This window comes from Hyla sarda, chromosome 3, assembly GCF_029499605.1.
Source record: "Hyla sarda isolate aHylSar1 chromosome 3, aHylSar1.hap1, whole genome shotgun sequence".
Lineage (NCBI taxonomy): Eukaryota > Metazoa > Chordata > Amphibia > Anura > Hylidae > Hyla > Hyla sarda.
Genome location: NC_079191.1, coordinates 248406687 through 248429854, shown reverse-complemented (window position 1 = coordinate 248429854; position 23168 = coordinate 248406687). Strand labels below are relative to the sequence as shown.

Sequence of the window (23168 nt, the reverse complement as noted above, 5' to 3'; positions counted from 1 at the left end):
TTATTTTATTTGATGATTGTTTATCCTGTCACTACTTTTGTTTTAGTCTAGTGCTAAAAATGCCTAAGATGGAGAACTGCAAACGCATGAAACCATAACACCACATTTATAAGTGTTCTCCAGACCCTTCAAGCAACCTCAAATGTTGTAGTTATAAGCAAATATTTCAGAATTTGCCATCTATAACATCACTCTGGAGACAGTGGCTCAGGCAATGACAAATCCCAAAACAGGAATGTATGACACTGCATATTGTAAGCATGGTGCTAAAGAGTTACATTCGCATGTCAAAACCACAGAAAACAATGCAGACTGTCCTTTGCTTAGCATGTAGCCCACTGCACATACACTTTCTTTCCAAAATCTATTTATAGACAGTAAAGCGTTTTAAGCCCAAAAAGCTGTAGTAATTATACTGACAAAACATGTGGATTCAGCCTTAAATGGTTAAACGTTCTTCATGGTTAGAGAGGTGGAACAGAGTTGGTTTATTTAAAAGCACTAATGTAGAGCAAATGGGGAAACTAAAGCACTTTAAAATAAATACAAAACTTTTAACTTTACCCTTTTGCCAACGTATTCAGTGGTAACCCACATAAAAATAGTTCAAATAGTGTTTCTGCCTGAAAGTATTCTTATTGCAAGTTTTGCGAATGCGGTCTCCAAATCATGGGAGACAGAATCCTGTAAACTAGTCCTGTTTTGTGGTGATTGGTTGGTCACATACAGTCCATGTGAGATTCTAGCATAACGTTAAGGGAGTTCTCTGATGTCGGCCAGCCTTTGGATGCAGATGGCATAGCGTCTGTGGAAAGCATAGATTGTAGGTTGGGGTTACTGTTCTCCAGTTCATCTAGCTTTTCAGTGTTGTCCTCCCAGTTTATGTGAAACCGTGTTACTCTAGGGTTCGATGCCAGTATGTTTCTTTGAAGCTGCAAATAGAAGAACCACATAATATAAATGTGGGACAGTAAAAAGATCTGAAAACTTTTTTTTCAAATGCACTGTAAGGGTAGGGGCACAGGAAGCGCACCTGCAGTGTTTGGGGGCAGACCCACATGTCAGTCACACCAGCATACTGAGCCCGCCTCCAAACCTTACTGCACACATAGGGTTGCGGCTGGGTAGCCCTGTGTATCTGCTCATAGCAAAATCCACAGCAGATTTCCTGCAGTGTGAAATATGCTGCAGATGCGCTAGGTGCATGCAAACGTATAGTATCCTGCGCATATCTGATGTGCAGGATTGAAAGCTGCAGATTTGAAGCTGTGTCATTTAGTTTACACTGAAATCTGCAGCTTCAAATCTGCACAGGATACTGTACGTGTGAATACACACTAAGGGTAGGGTCACACGTAGCGCGGGATACTGTACATGTGAATAGACCTTTAGTGTATAAAATTTGTTAGTTTTACCGGGGTTGTCTGAAAAAATATTTTTATTGTAAACCTGCTCAGGGTGGCAGGAAAAATAAACACACACCAGCTTCATATATGTTGGGACACACTGTTGTGTGGGTTTCGTCTGTCATCGAGGATACAGTTGGTGTAATGGGAACCTATAACATATGAAATTTGATTCGTACATACAGGTACTTATCACATATCCTGTGCATAGGTGAAAAGTTTTAATTTTTGGACAATACCAACTAAAGTTGTTGTCTCACCAAGGTCTAAAAGATGGCAGTCCACGGAAGTAATTCCACATGTACATCACGGTTTGCCAACACTTTCCACATGTCGGCATCCTACAAAATGGGATGCCAAAGTATTTATGAATGTAGTCATGGGCCACTTTGACTTCATTGGCCCAAATGAAGTCCGCTTCCGAAAATGAAGTCAATAGGGCCTGGAGTAGAGAGCAGAGAAATGCCTTTCTACATTCCTGGCCTCACTCTAAAGTTAAGCCCCACTCCATCTTTATTACTTTTTTCCTGGCCATACCTTACACATATAAATATGCTCCTCTGACTTCTGGAGCCCCCTGCAATTTCGAGAATGGGGACCCAAGTTTCATTAGAATAATTAGCGGCATATCGCTACTCTATTTTTAATGGTTGCTGCTAGAGATAGCTGAATACTGACTGTTACCTCCAGCAGCTCCTACAGATAATGAACAGAGCACTGTATAACGTTATTTATCCTGCATGGTGAATGTTGTAAACTAAGGGGAAAATACTATTATCTTATTATTAATTTTAAAAAAAATGTATTCCAATATTATGTATTTTAAGACTGTATTTAAGAACAAAGGTAATTTATGGTTGGGCAGGCCTTACCTTGGAAAAGTCTGGTTTCACAGGTGGATTTTCTCGTAACTCTGTTTCAGTGTATTCATTATTAACATAGTAGCCAACTCTGATAAACTCTTGTCCCCTGTATGTACAGGTTATTAACACCACAGTGACACCCACTGCATCTGCATCTGGGATAAGTCCAGGATTTGCGGCATCAGCCTGACAAAATGAACAAAAATGCAGAATAGTTAGCAAATAAAGCAACAGTATTTGGTTAGTGCACTTAGGGGAACATTTATCGAAAACTGTGCAGAGGAAGAGTGGTGCAGCTGTCCATGGCAACCAGATTGCTGCTTTCATTTTAAAAGAGACCTGTGAAAAATGAAAGAAGGAATCTGATTGGTTGCCATGGGCAACTGCACCACTCTTCCTCTACACTGGTTTTGATAAATCTCCCCCTTAGTACTAGCCTCCCAACAGATCATTCTTTAGTCATATAGTATTCGGTAACCGTAATTCACTACTCTCTGGCGTTATCACACCATGTACTACTACACATTCTACAATCCCTTACTGCTCAAACATGTGGACAAGGCCAAAAGTCACTAGCAACTGGCTGCTCCCTTGAGATAAAGGCTGTTGCAGCCACAGCTATAGACAAATATAGCAAATATTAGTGTGCTATCAAGGAAGGAAAAGGAAAGGTATGTTTGTGTGTGGTCTGACAACTATCCATGTAGAGATTAAGGGTATGTGCACTGGGCGGACATGCTGTGGATTTTAATAAAAACATTTTTATCTGTTTTTACACAAAACAAACATACGTAATTAATGCAGAGTGCTGGGCAGGAGATAATGGGCTATATTTATACTGGACTACTACTTTTAAAGTTAGATGAGTTTAATTTTTTATATTGACTGCCGTAAAAACAAGTAATTTTCAACTAATCCCACAAAAAAGTCCTGTTGAACAGCTGTTGAAATAATTGTTATGGTTGGAGTCAAGAAAAACTAGAAAAATCACGGCTTAAAGGGGTACTCCGCTGATAAACATCTTGTCCCCTATCCAAAGGGGTGGAGGGGGCGTGGCCTTGACATCACTATCATGGCCGCCCGCTCCAAGCGTTCTGAACACGCGGAGTACCCATTTATATGTTATGTGGCATTTATGTAGGGTAGTTGCAGGTTGTGCAGTGTATTTCCCCAGTGTCATTTGACCCTAGAATGAGCATAGACCCCAATGTAAAATGGAAACCTTTGAAACTTACTTGTATTTGAAGGAAAATTGGGTTACGGAGAAAAGGATTTCTGTTTTTTAATACAAAGAATCTTTACCTGAAATACAAACATGTGTCGTCCTGCAGGTACAGGGCCAACTAACACAGAATCCAGTACTTGATCATATTCTTCACTTTCGGCAGATCCGACATATATTATTTTCCATTCCAAATCTAAGTGAGAAAGAAAGTGTGTTTTCATTACACTTGAGATCTTAGATCAAAAGACAATTTAACCCTTAAGCACCAAGCCCATTTTGACCTTAAAGGGGTAGTCCAGTGGTGAAAAACTTATCCCCTATCCTAAGGATAAGGATAAGTTTAAGATCGCGGGGGGTCTGACCGCTGAGGCCTCCTGCGATCTCTCTGTACGGGGGCCAGGCTCTCCGGCCAGATAGCGGGTGTCGACCCCCGCACGAAGCGGGGGCCGACACGCCCCCTCAATACATCTCTATGGCAGAGCCGGAGATTGCCGAAGGCAGCGCTTCGGCTCTGCCATAGAGTTGTATTGAGGGGGCGTGTCGGCCGCCGCTTCGTGCGGAGGTCGACACGCCCTCTTCCCGCGGGCTGTCGGGGCTCCGTACAGGAGATCACAGGGGGCCCGAGCGGTTGGACCCCCCGTGATCTGCAACTTATCCCCTATCCTTAGGATAGGGGATAAGTTGTTCACCACTGTGTCACCACTGGACTAGGGATCGACCGATATCGTTTTTTTAGGGCCGATAGCCGATAACTTATACCGATATTCCGGTATAAGTTATCAGCTATTTATCCCCCCTCGACACCGCTGCAGAGCATTGATTTAAAGCGGGTGCTTTAAATCAATGCACTGCGGTGGCTTTTGCGGTGCCATAGGCCGCCGCCGCCGCCACCACCACCCGCTTCTCTCCCCCCTACCTGTCAGGGTGGTCCGGGCCATCCATCCTCCCTTCCTGTAGTGTCCGGCGGCATTCCGGGTGGAGGGTGCACCGGTCCGGGCTGTCCTTCTCCGGGGGTCCTCTTCTCCACTCCGGGCAGGCTCCGGCCTAGTATGCTGCAGTGACGCCCGTGCGCAGCGACGCACCTGACGTCACGGCGTAGCGGCGTCTATGCAGCGTACTAGGCCGGAGCCTGCCCGGAGTGGAAAAGAGGACCCCCGGAGAAGGACAGCCCGGACCGGTTCACCCTCCACCCGGAATGCCGCCGGACACTACAGGATGGATGACCCGGACCACCCCATTACGGGTAAGTTTAAATTTTTTTTTATTGACTCGGAGGGTGGGGGAGGGGCCCGACCGGTATAGCGGTATGGGCAAAAATCCATACTGGTATACCGCCCAGCACTACGGGGGGGCGGTCGCGGTGCATTGGGGGCGGGGCATTATCGGCTTATCGGCAAGGTAATTGCCGATACCGATAATGCCCAAAATCGTGATTATCGGCCGATAATATCGGCCATACCGATAATCGGTCGATCCCTACACTGGACTACTCCTTTAAGGACCGGGCCAATAAAATTTTAGCATTTTTAGTTTTTCCTCCTCACCTTCTAAAATCCATAACTCTTTTATACTTCCAGCTACAGACCCATATAAGGGTTTGTTTTTTGTGTGTGACCAATTGTACTCTGTAATGAAACCTCATTTTACCAAAAAAATGTATGGCGAACCCAAAGAATTATTTTTTTTAGGGAGGAAATTTAAATGAAAACCACAATTTTCCACAATATGGAGGGTTTCGTTTTCACACTGAACACTTTACGGTAATAATATTCTTTATTCTGTGGGTCAATACGATTTAAAATGCTACCCATGGCTAGATGCTATTAAATTTTTGTACTGCTTAAAAAAAATCTCAAACTTTTTGTACAAAATCTGTAATATAAAATCGCCCTATTTTGACCACCTATAACTTTTTCATTTTTCCGTATATAGGGCGGTATGAGGGTTCCTTTTTTGCGCCGTCATCTGTACTTTTTATTGATACCACATTTGCATATATAAAACTCTTAGATCACTTTTTATATATATATATTTTTTTTGGAATAAAATGTGACAAAAAAAGCTGCATTTTTTAAAAAAAATTACGTTTACGCCGTTCACCGTACGGGATCGTTAACATTATATTTTGATAGTTCGGACATTTACGCACGTGTCGATACCAAATATGTTTATAAAAATAAAATGTATGCTTTTTGGGGGTAAATGGGGAAAAAAGGACAATTTTTATTGGGAGAGGGGATTTTTCACTTTTTTAATTGTATACATTTTTCAATCTTTTTTTTTTTTTTTTTTTTACAGTTTTTATGTCCCCATAGGGGACTTATCAATAGCAATCACTTAATTGCTAATACTGTTCAGTGCTATGCATAAGGCATAGGGCTCGATCTCAGACCAGAGCAGAAGATGCCTGTAGATGGACGGCTGGAGGCAGGTGAGGGGACCTCCGATAGACATTACAGATGATCAGATCCCTGCGGCAGCGCTGCGGGCGTCCGATCATCTATTTTAACATGCCGCAGATGCCGTGATCTGTATTGATCACAGCATCTGAGGGGTTAATGGCGGACATCCGCGCGATCGATGTCTGCCATTACCGGTGGGTCCCCGGCCGCTGACAGCAACCGGGACATGCAGAGTATGATGCGTGCACCGCTCCGATGCTCGCTGTCATACACAGGACATAAATGTACGTCCATGGTCGTTAAAGGGTTAGAGGTCAACACAAAAAAAAGGACCAAAGAAAGATTAGTATTTACTCATGCAGAGCAATATAGTTGCAGTGATTCCAAATGCATTTAGTTTTTTTTTTTATCTATTAAATTCCTTATACATAAAACTTTTTTTCTACCTTTGTGAGGTAAGTGGTCAAAAAAACATTTCTGGCAGGGCTTAATTTTTTTTCTTTTTGTGGTGTTCAGTGCAAATAGTTTTTTTTTTGTTGTTATGGATGTGGTGATCCATTAACAAAGTACTTAATTTTAAAAAGAAAAGGTATTTTTGGTTATTTATACAGCACTTGAATTTTAGTTTTTGTTTAGTCCTACAGGGGACTTCTGATCCTTTGATTGTGTATATAATACTCTACAATACTTCTGTATGATGCCTAAGGTGTGTATGTGCTTACCCTTTGACTTGTGCTTAGATGTTTACGATGTATAGTTTCATTACAATTCATGCAATGCCTATCGTCACTGCAGCAGGTATGTCGAAACACCTTTTTTTTTAAAGGTATTTATACATATACTAGGGATCGACCGATATCGTTTTTTTAGGGCCGATACCGATAATCGGTGGAGGTTAGGGCCGATAGCCGATATTCCGGTATAAGTTATCGGCTATTTATCCCCCCGCGACACCGCTGCAGATCATTGATTTAAAGCGGGCGCTTTAAATCAATGCACTGCAGTGGCTTTTGCGGTGCCATAGGCCGCCGCCCCCACCCGCTTCTCTCCCCCTACCTGTCCGGGTGAACCAGTCTGGACTATCCTTCTCCGGCAGTCATCTTCTCCACTCCGGGCAGGCTCCGGCCTAGTACGCTGCATAGACGCCGCTGCGCAGTGACGCCCGTGCGCAGCGACGCACCTGACGTCACGGTGTAGCGGCGTCTATGCAGCGTACTAGGCCGGAGCCTGCCCGGAGTGGAGAAGATGACCCCCGGAGAAGGACAGCCCGGACCGGTTCACCCTTCACCCGGAACGCCCCCGGACACTACAGGAATGGATGGCCTGGACCACCCCCATTACGGGTAAGTTTTACATTTTTTTTATTGACTCGGAGGGTGGGGGAGGGGCCCGACCGGCATAGCGGTATGGGCAAAAATCCATACCGATATACCGCCCAGCACTACGGTGGGGGGTGGTGCGGTGGGTCGGTCGCGGTGCGATGGGTTGGGGCATTATCGGCTTATTGGCAAGGTAACTGCCGATACAGATAATGCCCAAAATCGTGATGATCGGCCATACCGATAATCTGTCGATCCCTAACATATACCATAACATGCATAAACCATAGCGATAGGTTTAAATAGACTAAATGTAGTCTACTAGTGCCTATATTTAGTCTGCTTTACACTGGTAGTCTTTGCTTTTCTTTCCTTCTGATAAAATGTATAGACATGTACCAGGTGTTAACGACCACACATAAATATTTGTGGGCTCAACCAATAAATAAACAAGAGATGGGTGCTGCCAATGCTTAATAGTAAACACAATAACTACAATCAAGAAAAGGCAAAAAAGCACAAGGGTGCACACCAATGAATAAATAACAATTTGTACTTTATTTAGATCACATAACAAACATATCACAGTTAAAAACACTTTAAAAAAAAAATGGGAGCCAGATAACACATGATCTCCCAAAGCCAGGGAGGAGAACCCCCAGTAACCTGAAGAGTCCCCTTAAGGGACACCCGCAAATCCAAAATTATGTGTAACAAACACTCCCTTATTGCAGTGTACCCCTATACATATTTGTAAATATGAGTATTACACAATTCCTAGCAGCCAAAGAGATGTAAGACTAACATACATAGTATATGCAATAAGCAAATCCCTATGCAAACACAGGCAATAATAAAAAGTGCACAATAATTAGAAGCCACAGTATTAGCAGCCACTATGCTAGCAATAATACTAACCAACATGCGGTCAAGGGAAAAAGAATAATAGACAATATATCACATTATAAGTACAGGAGCAGGTGTCCCCCCAGAAAAAAAGGTCCCCACGCGTTCCTTCACCAAAGGTGACTTCCTCAGGGGCACATCATTGGTGTGCGCCCTTGTGTGCTTTTTGCCTTTTCTTGTTTGGAGTTAATATACTAGGTGTAAAGCAGACCATATGTAGTCACATGTAGAATGTGTTTAGTCCGGTAAAGCCTATGGTTACCTCACAAGATTGCCACAGTATATGTTTGAATATCTCAGAAATGTCAAAAGAATGGATCGGTCAGGGTCTTAGTGCTGACACCCCCTCTGATGATTATATTTGGCATGTTTTACTTCCCGCTCAGTCAATCTGATTGCAGGATACTAGTTCATGCAATCAGTCACACTGTGCCCCAAGATGGGAAGTGAAGTGCCGTATATCTAATGATCAGAGGAGGTCTCAGCACTGAGACCCCCCAACCAGTCTAAACTTTTGACATTTCTAAAGTTTAATTTAATGAAAATACAATTTTAAGGATAGTGTAACACAAAGCACATACACAGCATATTTGATGCTGCGAGAAATGCCCTTGGCAGAGGAAATATGCTGTCTATGAGCAGACACACAGGGCTTTCCTATCGCAGCCCTGTGTGCGCAGTAAGGTTTGGAGGTGGGCCCAGCGCACCTATGTAATTATGACGCACAGGCATGCCTCCAAATTTTACTGTACACACAGGGCTGCGGCGGGGAAGCCGTGTGTCTACTCATTGCGCATTTCCCACTTGCCGGCAGATTTCTCGCAACGTGAAATACACCGCATATAGGTTGTGTGACCCTACCCTTAATTTCGTTTAAAATTTCCCGTTTAGTTTGTGTGTTGCTCCTTCACACCCTTTTTTTTTGCAATATTTAACCCCTTAAGGACCTGGGGTTTTTCCAAAAAAAATCCATATGAGGGCTTATTTTTTGCGCCACCAATTCTACTTTGTAATGACATCAGTCATTTTACCCAAAAATGTATATATTTTTATAATTTGGACATTTCCGCATGCGGCGATACCACATATGTTTATTTTTATTTACACTTTTTTTTATGGGAAAAGGGGGGCGATTCAAACTTGTATTAGGGAAGGGGTTAAATGATCTTTATTCACATTTTTTTTGCAGTGTTATAGCTCTCATAGGGACCTATAACACTGCACACACTGATCTTTTACATTGATTAATGGTTTCTCGTAGGAAACCAGTGATCGATGATTCTGCCGCTTGACTGCTCATGCCTGGATATCAGGCACTGAGCAGTCATTCAGCGATCGGACATCAGGAGGCAGGTAGGGGACCCTACTGCTGTGTCACAGTTGTTCAGGATGCTGTGATTTCGCCGTGGACATCCCAAACAGCCCCCTGAGCTAACCGGCAACGATTTAATTTCACTTTAGACACGGCGTTCAACTTTGACAGCTGTCACGCCCCCTCCCATAGGCTTGCATTGAGGGGGTGGAGCGTGACATCACACGGGGCCAGGCCGTGACGTCACAATGCTCCGGCACCGTGATCGGCAGTAATCAGACCCGGAGTGAACATGCTCCGGGGACTGATTGTAACGGGGTGCTGCGTGCAAGATCACGGGGGTCCCCAGATATCCTTTGGATAGGGGATGAGATGTCTTAGCGCCGGAGTACCCATTTAAATTAAATGTTATGGCAGGAGACTCAGGAGCACACCACTTCTGACACAGAGACATAAAAAAGCAAGACTACATTTTGCCAAAATGGACTTGAGTAAGCCAAAATCCTTCTGGGAAAACGTCTTGTGGACAGATGAGACCAAGATAGAGCTTTTTGGTAAAGCTCATCATTCTACTGTTTACCAAAAAATGAATGAGGCCTACAAAGAAAAGAACACAGAACCAACAGTGAAATATGGTGGAGGTTCAATGATGTTTTGGGGTTGTGTTGCTGCCTCTGGCACTGGGTGCCGTGAATGTGTGCAAGGCATCATGAAATCTGAGGATTACCAACGGATTTTGGGTCGCACTGTACAGCCCAGTGTCAGAAAGCTGGGTTTGCGTCCGAGACATAAGGACAATGACCCCAAACATATGTCAATAAGCACCCAGAAATGGATGGCTACAAAGCGCTGGAGAGTTCTGAAGTGGCCAGCAATAAGTCCAGATCTAAATCCCATTGAACACCTGTGGAGAGATCTTAAAATTACTGTTGGGAAAAGGCGCCCTTCCAATAAGAGAGACCTGGAGCAGTTTGCAAAGGAAGAGTGGTCCAACATTCCGGCTGAGAGGTGTAAGAAGCTTATTGATGTTATAGGAAGCAACTGATTTCAGTTATTTTTCCAAAGTGTGTGCAACCAAATATTAAGTTAAGGGTGCCAATAATTTTTGTCCAGTCCATTTTTGGAGTTTGGTGTGACATTATGTCCAATTTCCTCCCCACGATTTTTTTTTTTGTTTAGTTCCAATACACACACACACAGGGAATAAACATGTGTATAGCAAAATATGTGTTACTGCAATCCTTTTCTGTGAGAAATACTTCATTCTCTTGAAAAAATTCAGGGGTGCCAACATGACCATGACTGTATATATGTATTTTCATAGTTATATATTTGTGTGTGTTTAGTTAAGCATGTGTATAGTTATACAGTGGTCCCTCAACATACGATGGTAATTCGTTCCAAACGAGCCATCGTTTGTCGAATCCATCGTATGTTGAGGGATTCGTACAATGTTAAGTATAGGAAGCTGTACTCACCTGTCCCCGCCGCTCCGGACCGCGTCCCGCCCCTCCCGCTGGGCCTCCGCTGGGCTCTCCTGGTCTCCGCTCCTCTGCTGTCTTCCGCAAGGCCTTACTGGGCCTGCGTAGCGACGTCATTACGCCGCTGCGTACGCCTTTCCTATTGGATGATGGGACGGCGTGCGCAACAGCGTAGTGACGTCACCGGAGAGGGCCGAGAAGACACCGGAGGAACAGTGCTGGACCCAGAGGGCACCCCGGAGCATAGTGGAGGGGTAAGTAATACTCACCGCACCACACGGGGAACATTAAGCTGCTATCCGGCAGCAGCTTAAGCATTTTGCACTGTCGGATAGCACTTAATGCGATGGCGACATAATAAAGCATCGTATGTCAATTTGATCATGTCAAGGCCATCGTAGGTCGGGGGGGGGTCACTGTATAGGTGTGTGTTTAGTTATGTGTGTGTGTTTAGTTATACATGTGTATATTTATATATTTGTGTGTTTAGTTATTTATTTGTGTATTTAGTTATATATGTGTGTGTTAGTTATACATGTGTATAGTTATATATTTGTGTGTGTTAGTTATATGTGTATAGTTATATATTTGTGTGTGTTATATATTTGTGTGTTTAGTTATACATATGTATAGTTATGTGTGTGTTTAGTTAATTTGTATAGTTATATTTGTGTGTTTAGTTATATTTGTGTGTTGTGTGTTATACATGTGTATAGTTATATATATGTGTGTGTTTAGTTATACATGTGTATAGTTATATATTTGTGTATTTAGTTATACATGTGTATAGTTTTATTTGTGTGTGTATAGTTATATATATATATATATATATATATATGTGTGTGTGTGTGTGCATAGTTATATATTTGTGTGTGTGTGTTTAGTTATACATGTGTATAGTTATAAATGTGTGTGTTTTTAGTTATACATGTGTATAGTTATATATTTGTGTGTGTGTGTATAGTTATATATATATATATATGTGTGTGTGTGTGTGCATAGTTATATATTTGTGTGTGTGTGTTTAGTTATACATGTGTATAGTTATAAATGTGTGTGTTTTTAGTTATACATGTGTATAGTTATATATTTGTGTGTGTGTGTGTATAGATATATATATATATATATATATGTGTGTGTGTGTGCATAGTTATATATGTGTGTGTGTGTGCATAGTTATATATTTGTGTGTGTGTGCATAGTTATATATGTGTGTGTGTGTGCATAGTTATATATGTGTGTGTGTGTGCATAGTTATATATTTGTGTGTGTGTGTGTGTGCATAATTATATATTTGTGTATATATTTGTGTGTATTTAGTTATATATTTGTGTGTGTTAGTTATATATATATATGTGTGTGTGTGTGTTTAGTTATACAGGTGTATAGTTATATATTTTTGTGTGTTTAGTTATATATTTGTGTGTTGTGTGTTATACATGTGTATAGTTATATATGTGTGTGTGTTATACATGTGTATAGTTATATATGTGTGTGTGTTATACATGTGTATAGTTATATATGTGTGTGTGTTTAGTTATACATGTGTATAGTTATATATTTGTGTGTGTTTAGTTATACATGTGTATAGTTATATATTTGTGTGTGTTTAGTTATACATGTGTATAGTTATATATTTGTGTGTTTTTAGTTATACATGTGTATAGTTATATATTTGTGTGTGTTTAGTTGTGTATAGTTATATATATGTGTGTGTGTTTAGTTATACATGTGTATAGTTATATATGTGTGTGTGTGTGTGTGTGTGTTTAGTTATACATGTGTATAGTTATATATGTGTGTGTGTTATACATGTGTATAGTTATATATGTGTGTGTGTTGTGTGTTATACATGTGTATAGTTATATATATGTGTGTGTGTTTTTAGTTATACATGTGTATAGTTATATACTTGTGTGTGTGTGTGTAGTTATATATTTGTGTGTATATCCATTAATATTTGCAGCTGGGCACAGTGGAGAGGTGATGCTCCGTCCGCACACCGTGGCTCCTCCTCATAAGTTTGCCCGCATTCCCGTGCACACAAGTTGCCTGGGCGGTGTGCCCTCCTTCAGGCCAGGGCCTGGTGCCATCACCTCACCCACTCACCTTCAGACAGGTCCTCTATGCACTCGAAAGTGATCTCGAACTGGAAGGGGTTGTAGAATGGAGACGGGTTGTCCAGCACCACTACATTGTTCACCTGAACCTTTGCCATATTTTGGGAGCGCACAAACAATGGGGCGGGAGCAGACAAGCCGCAGCCCCTCAGCGCTCCCGGGGACGCTTTCTGTCGGGCACACACGGCTCTCCTCTCTTCATGGAGCTCCGGGGACTCGGCTGGAGGGCTCCCGAGTGCTGCCCCAGACTCCCCGGCTCACTCCACTCCGCACATTCTGCTCTGTTGCTATAACAGCGTGTGTCCGGATTGGCTGCTCCCGAGCCCTCCCCTGTCGCTAAAAGCTACACGAGAGGGAAAAGACGGGCTCCTCATGACCAGTGCAGCTGCAAAGCCTCGGCGGCTGCGCCCCCTGTAGGCCGCACACTGACTCGGGAGGATCTGTCACCTGACCCTGGTTCAGTACGCCGAGCATTATGCATTGTATATGGAGGATTATCTCTGTCCCTTGTGACAACACCCGCAGGTGTAACGGGGCATCTGTCACTTCATGTTTTGCTTCTGCACCTGGGGCCCCTGGTCCCTGTGGAGCCAGCAGCACATGCTTACCTTGTGCTACTGAGTGCACTGCGCATGTGCATTTTCATGAAGGCAGATCAATAGAAGACGTGTTTTAATATCAGTTTAAGGAAGCACATAAATTATTGCATCTGATGGTAAAATGCACAAACAATGGCAAAAAACTGTACCTTTTATATTTTATAAGTAGTTATTAATGGAATAAATTGATTAATGCAGTGTTTCCCAACCAGGGCGCCTCCAGCTGTTGCGAAACTACAACTCCCATCATGCCCGCACAGCCAAAGGCTGTCCGGGCATGCTGGGAGTTGTAGTTTTGCAACAGCTGGAGGCACCCTGGTTGGGAAACACTGCATTAATATAAGGCTATGTCCCATTATATACACCTGACAGATGCCTGCTGTAATAGATGTTGAAAAAAAGTATATTGTACTTTGTTCTGTAGAATATGGCAGCAGGCTGCACTACTGCATTCAGTAAATAAGCCTACACCACCTCAATTCTGTTGATGGCGAAAGTCTGTTGGTAGATTGGTCAGTTTTCTGAACATAAATACATTTTGGGACTAAAAATCATAGTCTACTGTGGGTCCCACAAAATGAAACTATACGTTCAGAGAAAAAAAAAAGCAAGTGTACCCATTATTAGACAATAAATGCGCCACCCACAGTATACGTATACCACGGATGGACTGCACTTTTCTACCATGAACCCAGCCTAAATTCACACAGGGCTTTTTTAGGCAAAATGCATAAAAATCATGCAATCTGTCAACGTGAAGCTAGCCTTGTTGATATTGTACAGCATTATTAACTCTGTGTGTGACGGTATCTCACAGGCTAGCCGCCACACCCACAGGATTACTCATGCCATCATTACATGAAGCTACATGCCCGCCACATTGTGCGCGGTGATTGCAATGATTTATTATGGGACTATAATCTCCCAGCCATTATCTGGATTAAGCAACCTTTCAGGAGTACACACCTATCACTAAGGGTTTTCTATTTACTTTCACAGAGCTGCCGGGACATTTTTACTTGCATTTAAGACGCTACAATCAATTTGATTGCGGTGTCTAAGGGGTTAAAGCCGGGCATCACCGTGCTCGGTGATGTCTGGCATTAGAGAGAGGTCCTGGTGGCAGATAGCCGCTAGGACCATCCAGCTATGATACACTGGCCCTCATTTACTATTGCAAACCCATTTTGTCGGGTTGTTCGCCAGATTCTGGCGCCAGAAATTCTGCATGCGCCAGAATTGAAGAAAACCCAAATTTTCTCTCAATTTAGCTAAGAGAACCCGAAAAGGAGGCGTGGTCTCCAAAAAGGGGCGTGTTCCCGACATTTTCACAAAAACCCAACATATTTACTAAGGTTTCCACATAAAATGTGGTGGATTTCAGGAAAACCCGAGAGGTCAGAGAATGTGTAAAAAAAAAAAAAAAAAAAAATAATGTAGGGAAAGCGGAAAATATAGGGAAACCTTAGTAAATACCGTAGAAAATAAATTGTAGGGAATTAAAACCCACAAAGAAACCTACAAAAATTTCTTAGTAAATAAGGGCCACTGAGCGCGTGTCATAGAAGGGGAGTGGGACGCTGTCATCCACTAGAGGTTAAAGGTTGAATTATGGAAAGTAGAAGTGATTCTCACGTCTACTGGTAGGTGGTGTACCTTAGCGCCTTAAAAAGTACCTTTGCGCACAAAATAGGGACTTTTGACAAAAGTCGCAAATGATAAATACGTGACCACTGCATGGTCAAAAAGAAAAAGTTCTACGGGTAGGTAAAGAGTGAAACTGTCTATATCAAAAGACGCAGAAAAGTCGCTAAATATGCTGCTTGCGCCTGAACATAGACAAAACAGACAAAAAAATGCTCTAAAGGCAGTGATAAATCTCCCCCACAATGTTGACATTTTACATTAATTAGGCCATTGTGTGTATAATTTTTGTAGACATTCATTTTACAATGTAATAAGGGCATTTTTGCTAAATTTTGCAAAATAAAAACTATTTTTTTGTGAGTTAAAATTTGGGAGAAAAAAAAGATACAATTGCACAATTTTTGAGGGCCTTTGTTTTACTTAGTTCACCGTATGGAGACTTCTTCACATTTTGTTGTACAGGCAGATTTGAAAGCTATAAGGCTACGTTCTGGTCACTGCTGAGCTCCATTCATAGACCCTCACAAATTCATGTGTAAAATGCAGCTTGCACAAAAATGTGTGACAACAGAAAACTGGCATACAACTATGATAAATAAAAAGGTTTCTAGTGGAGGATAAGCTGTATTTCCTTTTATGAGAAACAAAAATGCTCACCATGAAGCCATGATCCCCCAGCACTTCCGAACACGATGTAGATAAAACACACAAACTTTATTTCATCCTCGGGGATAGCAAAATATAAAACAAGGACCGACGCGTTTTGGCTGTGTAGCCTTTTTCAAGGTCTTCTGAGAACATGCATAACACAGAATAAATATACAAGTCCTGAACCGATGCTGGAATTAACCCTTGCTTCACACACACATTGTGAGATATAAAAACAAAATAGAAATGCTTGGAACATACGAGTATAAATATGAATGCAAAAGCTCTGATAATGAATGGTCAGATAACATATTGTGTATAATGATATCTGTTAATAGAATAACATTATATCTGACCTCTGGTTGAAACCCTCATGTCACCATCTTCAGAATACAATATGCTTCTCTAGTGCATAGTTATGTGTTCTATCACCACCCCTAGGGGATTTGGTGACACGTTCTATTGGAATTACTTTCATTTGTGTATTGCTGCTGTTGTGCACTTGTTTAAAGTGCCGGTACGCACCGGACAGTGGGAATTCTGCCCTCCGAACGTGCGCCTGCAACATGTTTTTTTTACTCCTAACTTCTTTCTCTGCCTAATCTAAAGCTTTCCCTAATGCTGCTGTGCCAGGGGGGCACAGAACAATGCCAGGGGGCACTTTTTTCACTCTGAGGGGGGACACAGGACGGAGCTCCGCTCTGATCAGCACCAGAAACAAAATGTTGTTGATCAGAGTGGAGCATCGTGCTCCTGCTCTCCTCCTCCCTCCTCATACACTGTGATTGGAGCGGTCGCTACAGCCACCCAATCACATCTGTACTGGGGGGGGGGTGGCAACACTGCCTCCTCCCAGTACAGCACGGACGGTGATTGGTGGTGTATACTACACCACCGATCACCGTCCTTATCTGGGTCTTCGGGTCACAAGTGTCCCAGATGACCCGGAAAGGCTGTGGATCGCCGGCTTGTCTTTGCCTGCGATCTGCGGCCATCGCTGATATGGAGGGTCCTCAGGACCTTCCTCGGCTAAGTGCTGAGATGCCTGCTGAATGATTTCAGCAGGCATCCAGCTCTGATCCCCGCCCAGTAAATGGCGGAAACCGGAATCGTAGCAAATCGTCTGTCTGAATTGACAGACTATTTGCGCCGATCGCCGATATGGGGGGACCTCAGGACCCCCTCAGCGATGTGCTGGGATGCCTGCTGAATGATTTCAGCAGGCATGGGACCGGAAACATTCAGGGCGTACAGGTACACCCTGACACCTTAAGGATCAGGGATGCATACGCCCTGCGTCCCCAAGAGGTTAAGAATGGGCAAATTGTCTAAAATGATATTTTTAGTGCAATCAAACTGATTCGAAAAAACTGTTGAAAAAACAACCGGATTATTATTTGCAATTCCTTGCTGGTCAAAGTGTTGAGATTCTTTTTACCCCCTAGTTATAAATATTCAGACCTAGGTTTGGACCTGACTATATTCACTGCCCTGAAAATACTATGAGAATGAGAATTTCTTTCCTTCTATGGGTTAGCTGTGCTGCCATCCACATAATGCTGATCAAAGATACATTGTATGGGTAGTGTCGCACGTGCCGTATTTGCTGCTGCATATTTTCCTGTATTGAAGTCAATGGCCTTGATTTACTATTGGAAACCCGACAAGTCTTGTCGGGGTGTGTGCCAGAAATTCTGTCTGCTCCAGAATTGAAAAAAGCCCAACCAACTCTCCATTTTTCTGAGATAACCCGAAAAAGGGGCGTGGTCACCGGAAAGGGGTGTGTCTCTGACATTTAAAAAAATCCCAACTTATTTACTAAGGTTTCCACAGAAAATGTGGTGGATTTGAGCTGAGGTAAACCCTACAGATCAGAGCATGTGTAACAAAAAAAAAAAAAAGCAAAATGTAGGAAAAGTGGAAAATGTAGGGAAACCTTAGTAAATATCATTGAAAAAAAATTGTGGGGAATTAAAACCCACAAAGAAACCTGCACTTCACTCTTAGTAAATCAGGGCCAATGGGTAGCAAAATCTGCTGCAGAAAGTACGCAGCAAAATACGTCACGTGTGACCCTACCATAAATCAGCAAAGTGTGTGCGTCTTGATACCACTAGATATTTATGGTAGCCTGTATGTTATGAAAATACAACATCCCATGTAGATCACCTAACAGGAATTCTATTGTTTTTGGACTTTGTTTGACCTTTTTGTGTTAAGTCTTCACCACCTCCTTACTATCATTTAAAAGAAAAGCTTCAGAATTCTGTCCTTTTTACACCCTGCATACTTCATTATATGTATGTGCCATACAGAGCTGTGTTTGGATGGGGTTATTATGATTATTTCATCTTAATATTTATTTTTTTTACTGTATTTTTAGTTTTATGTTGATTTAAGTTTAGTTTTTTTCTTATGAGCTTCATTTTGACAACAGTCTGCTTCTACGTTGCACAGAGGTCATATTTTTTTTTTTTTTCCTATTAGGATTAACTGTAACTGCAGTAAAGGATTCAGGCGAGTGGAACCTAGAAGCTGGTGCACTGGTCCTGGCAGATGGAGGTCTGTGCTGCATCGATGAATTCAACAGTATTAAAGAGCATGATAGGACCAGTATCCATGAGGCAATGGAACAACAGACAATCAGTGTTGCCAAAGCTGGGTAAGATCAATTAAAGTGTTAGCAGGATTTACTAGTCATAATGTATTGGTTAACACTGAATAATTGTCACAGTTTGCTCAGTTTAGATTGATTGACCAATGGTTATGAAGATGATGATGGGGAAAACAGATTTTTATTCATATTTATTGATCTGTAAATATTATCATTAGCAGCAACTTGAGATGAGCGAACTTACAGTAAATTCGATTCGTCACAAACTTCTCGGCTTGGCAGTTGATGACTTATCCTGCATAAATTAGTTCAGCTTTCAGCCGCTCCGGTGAGCTGGAAAAGGTGGATACAGTCCTAGGAAAGAGTCTCCTAGGACTGTATCCATCTTTTCCAGCCCGCGGGAGCACCTGAAAGCTGAACTAATTTATGCAGGATAAGACATCAACTGCCGAGCTGAGAAGTTCGTGACGAATCAAATTTACTGTAAGTTCGCTCATCTCTAGCAGCAACATTAACCCCTTAATGACCAAGCCCATTTTCACCTTAAGGACCAGGCCAATTTTATTTTAGCGTTTTTGTTTTTTCTTCCTCGCCTTCTAAAATCCATAACTTTTATATTTCCATCTAAAGACCCATATAAGGGTTTGTTTTTTGCGTGACCAATTGTACTTTATAATGAAACCTCTCATTTTACCATAAAATGTACGGCGAACCCAAAAAAAAATTTTTTTTAGGGAGGAAATTTAAATGAAAACCCAAATTTTGCACATTTTGGAGGGTTTTGTTTTCACACTGTACAATTTACGGTAAAAATGACGTGTTCTTTATTCTGTGGGTCGATATGATTAAAATGATACCCATGGCTAGATACTTTTATATTTATATATATATATATATATATATATATATATATCGCCCTATTTTGACCACCTATAAATTTTTCATTTTTCCGTATATAGGGCGGTATGAGGGGCTCATTTTTTGCGCCTTCATCTGTACTTTAAAAAAAAATTTTTTTAGATACCACATTTGCATATATAAAACTTTTAGATCATATTTTATATAATTTTTTTGATCCGATCATCCAATCAAAGTGCTGCAATGCCGCAAATGCCGTGATTGGTATTGATCACGGCATCTGAGGGGTTAATGGCGGACATCCACGCGATCGCGGATGTTGGCCATTACGGGTCAGTCCCCGGCTGCTGCTAGCAGCCGGAACCTGCCGTGTATGACTCGAGCACTCTTCCGATGCTCGCGGTCATATACAGGACGTAAATGTACGTCCTGGTACGGGAAGTCCCGCCAAACCAGGGCATACATTTACGTCCGTGGTCGTTAAGGGGTTAATGGCTAATGCTCCTTTTCTGTTAGGGAGAAGTTTCTTCCCTGCTAGCTTCATGGATCAGGATTGCCCTAATGGTATCCTGTCAGGTCCTCCTAGATGAGCTTTCAAATCACCGACCGTTTTATTGGGCATAGAATGAGAGGGCCTTAAGTTGTAATCTAGATTTGAATAATAGTTTAGTATAATAAAATGAACATACATAGGTGGCTACTAGCTGATTGGTGAGGTTCCAACATTTAAGACTCCCAACAATCATAAGAACAGAGGCTGATTGTAGCACCTTCTTTTTATATTTTCTGGCGACATATTTTATTATATTAAATGTTAAGTTTTAAGCATATCAAGTATACCATTTCGCTAATATTTGCCTTGATGTAGAGTTGGTTTTAAGACAACCTTAGTCTGTTTTGCATCAACCAGTGCTCAGTAATGTTCAGAAGTCTTATAGAGAGCAAATTGAGCTGTGGCTGGGCATTTGTCATCTGTTTTGGTGATCTCATGAAAAATAATTAGCTGATCGGTGGGGATCAGCTAATTATTCCCTATCCTGTGTATAGAAGATAACTTGTAGTGAGTGACATGCATATGCACAGCACTGATCAGTATCTGCAGTCCAAAGATTGCAATAAATATTTTTAGATGGCGAGGAGGAAAAAATGCAAAAATAAAATTGGCTGTGTCTTTAAGGGGTTAAGTGACTTCGAACGTTGCATGGCTGTTGGTGTCAGTTTGGCTGGCCTAAGCATTTCAAAAACTGCTGATCTACTGGGATTTTCATGCACAATCATCTCTAGGGTTTACGGAGAATGGTCTGAAAAAGAAAATATCAAGTGAGCAGCAGTTGTGTGGATGAAAATGCCTTGTTGATGTCCGAGAAGAATCGTCAGACTGGTTTTGAGATCACAGAATGACAACAGTTACTCCAATAATCAGTAGTTACAGCCAAGTTATGCAGAATACCAACTCTGAATGCTTAACATATCAAACCTTGAAGCAAATTGGCTAAAGCAGCAGAAAACCACACTGGGTACCAGTCTTGCCAGCTAAAAACAAGAAGCTGAGGCTACAATTTGTACAGGAACATGGTCTGGTCTGATGAGTCTTGATTCCAGCTGCGACATTTAGATAGTCATGTCAGGGGGCGTGGCCTGGATGCCGGTGTGAGTGGACATGCACTCTAGGAGCTCCCGCTGCTCTATACCCCTGAAAACGTACCCTTTCACTGCCGGTCTTCTTACCTTCGGTCCCTCCAGGGTGCAGGATAACGGGGTGCTGCTGTTGATCTGGCTCCGGTGGTTCTGAGTGGCATGGGCGGTCTCCGGTGGCTTTCACCTGAGATGGTGGAGTGCGGCGGTGGCCCGGAGCTGGAGCAGGCTGGTGCAGGAGATCCTCTGTGTCCGGGCTGTGTAGTGGTGAGCTGTGGGGAGGCCTCCCCTGGATCTTCTGGACCCTCGGCCATCCTGAAGAACGGGTGCCATCTCCGGCCTTCGCGGGCGGGACCTTCTTTACTGTTGGCCATAGCAGCTCCCGTCGGAGAGTAAGTGCAGCTGCTGATGTCACACTGTGAGACCGGGCTGGAACCTCCTGCGCTTCTCTGCTCCTGGCTGCCAGTTACTGGGGGTTGCTGAGTGAGTACATCTGTGCTCTGGCTGGGCTCCTGCTGGGACTTGTGGTGCTTGCACTGGCTTCTGGGGTCTGCTCACACCATACAGTAACCCTTACTTCTTGCAATATCCCCTAGTGACTTTCTACCTGCTCTCTGTGGGCCCTGATTTGCTGGGACTTGTGGTGCTCTTCTTGCCCTTTATGGACTGGCTGGCCCTCTGTGGAGCCCCAACTGCAGACCATATATCACTAGTTCCTCTCTGCCTGCTCGCTGTGAGGCCCTGACCTGCTGCGACTTGTGGTGCTTCTGCTGTTTCCTGTGGACTGCCTCATCCGCTGGGGTGCTACCTCCTGCCTGCACTGTATGCCTAGTGCATCTCTACCTGCTCTCTGTGGGGCCCAAGTCTTCTGGGATTTGTGGTGCTTCGGCTGCGTTCTGTGGACCATCTCATCTGCAGGGGTTCCCCCCTCCGACCTGAGCTATATATGTGGCCCCGTACTGCTGGGACTTGTGGTGTTATCATTCATCCTGACCATATTGGGTTTTATGCCGGTTAGGGCTGCTGATGTGAATGTGAAGCGTCTGCAGCTCAACATAGCAGCGGTAGGAGAGGGCTTTCCTACAGGTGTGGTGGTTAGTCTGGATATTTTCAAGGCCTTTGACTCAGTGCTGTCAGGGGGAGGTACTGGGTGCGTTTGGGTTTGGTCCCCGATTTTTTGCCTGGGGTCGCTTGCTATATGATAGTCCTAGGGCCCGCATTTGCACTAACTTGGATGTTTCTGCTCCCTTTCTCCTGGGTCGTGGGACGAGGCAGGGGTGCCCACTATCTCCCTTCCTTTTTGTCCTGGCGATGGAGCCATCCGTAGGAACCCTGCTATCTGTGGTATTCCCAGGGGGTCTATTGTAGACAAGGTTTCCGTTTATACAAATGACACACTGGTGTGTTTAGTGGATGCTGGGGGTTCTCTCCTGTCCCTTTATTGACCTACTTGATCGGTATAGTTCGATTTCGGGGTTGCGGGTCAACTGGGCTAAGTCCTCCCTAATAGAACAATTATAAAAAGAAAAGAGGTGCGCTCCTGGTGTAATACTGCGGGATGAACAAGAAAGGCGTATGGATAAATTGCACCTTACCATGTGGTGTTGTACTAAGAGTACAACACCTGAGATGGCATATAAACTCGCTCAAGTCGGTGACAGGTGGCAGCCTCGGTATCCGATTCCCGTAACTTCTCAGTCCGGTATAGAAAGTATAAAAGAGCAAAAGGTGAGAGACTATCCGATGGCGCCTTCCTGAATGATTCCAAATTGCCGTGATTTTCAACAAGGCAATTTTATTAGAAATAGTGCAACATAAAAGTTTCGAATCCGGACCGGAGTCTTCGTCAGGCAGAATGATTCACAGAGAAAATGCGCCAAGCTTTAAATGTCCGAGTCCCACAACTACCGCGGTAGTTGTGGGACTCGGACATTTAAATCTTGGAGCATTTTCTCTGTGAATCATTCTGCCTGACGAAGAATCCGGTCCGGATTCGAAACTTTTATGTTGCACTATTTATAAGTCCTCCCTAATGGCACTTTCGTCTGGAGTTACCCTCCTCTCTTCCGGTAGGGGTGCACATGGTTTCCCATTTTAGATACTTAGGGGCAGAGATAACTGCTTCCCTGATGG

At 43.0% G+C, this 23168-nt stretch overlaps 2 protein-coding genes across 5 annotated transcripts in view; one reads left to right on the top strand and one right to left on the bottom strand.

Annotated features, from left to right (window-relative positions):
- Positions 1-23168, top strand: part of MCM9 (minichromosome maintenance 9 homologous recombination repair factor) — a 105058-nt gene that overhangs the window by 38233 nt on the left and 43657 nt on the right. For all 4 annotated transcript variants that reach the window (XM_056566434.1, XM_056566433.1, XM_056566435.1 and 1 more), the window contains one exon: positions 18416-18590. In XM_056566434.1, coding sequence (XP_056422409.1) covers positions 18416-18590 — 175 coding nt within the window. The remainder of the gene's footprint in view (positions 1-18415; positions 18591-23168) is intronic.
- On the bottom strand, positions 58-13475 carry ASF1A (anti-silencing function 1A histone chaperone). The gene is made up of 4 exons (XM_056566437.1): positions 13024-13475; positions 3572-3687; positions 2279-2455; positions 58-932 (listed from the first exon to the last, which is right to left on the bottom strand). The coding sequence occupies exons 1-4, from the start codon at positions 13130-13132 to the stop codon at positions 720-722; spliced, it is 615 nt and encodes a 204-aa protein (XP_056422412.1). The 5' UTR covers positions 13133-13475; the 3' UTR covers positions 58-719.

Excerpts from the sequence above, each read along its gene's own strand:
- ASF1A (XM_056566437.1), bottom strand. The coding sequence starts at position 13,132 with ATGGCAAAGGTTCAGGTGAACAATGTAGTGGTGCTGGACAACCCGTCT. Across the intron at positions 2,456-3,571 it reads GACACATGTTTGTATTTCAG|GCTGATGCCGCAAATCCTGG; the intron begins GTAAAGATTCTT and ends TCATTTTGTCAG. Across the intron at positions 933-2,278 it reads TGAAACCAGACTTTTCCAAG|CTTCAAAGAAACATACTGGC; the intron begins GTAAGGCCTGCC and ends TTCTATTTGCAG.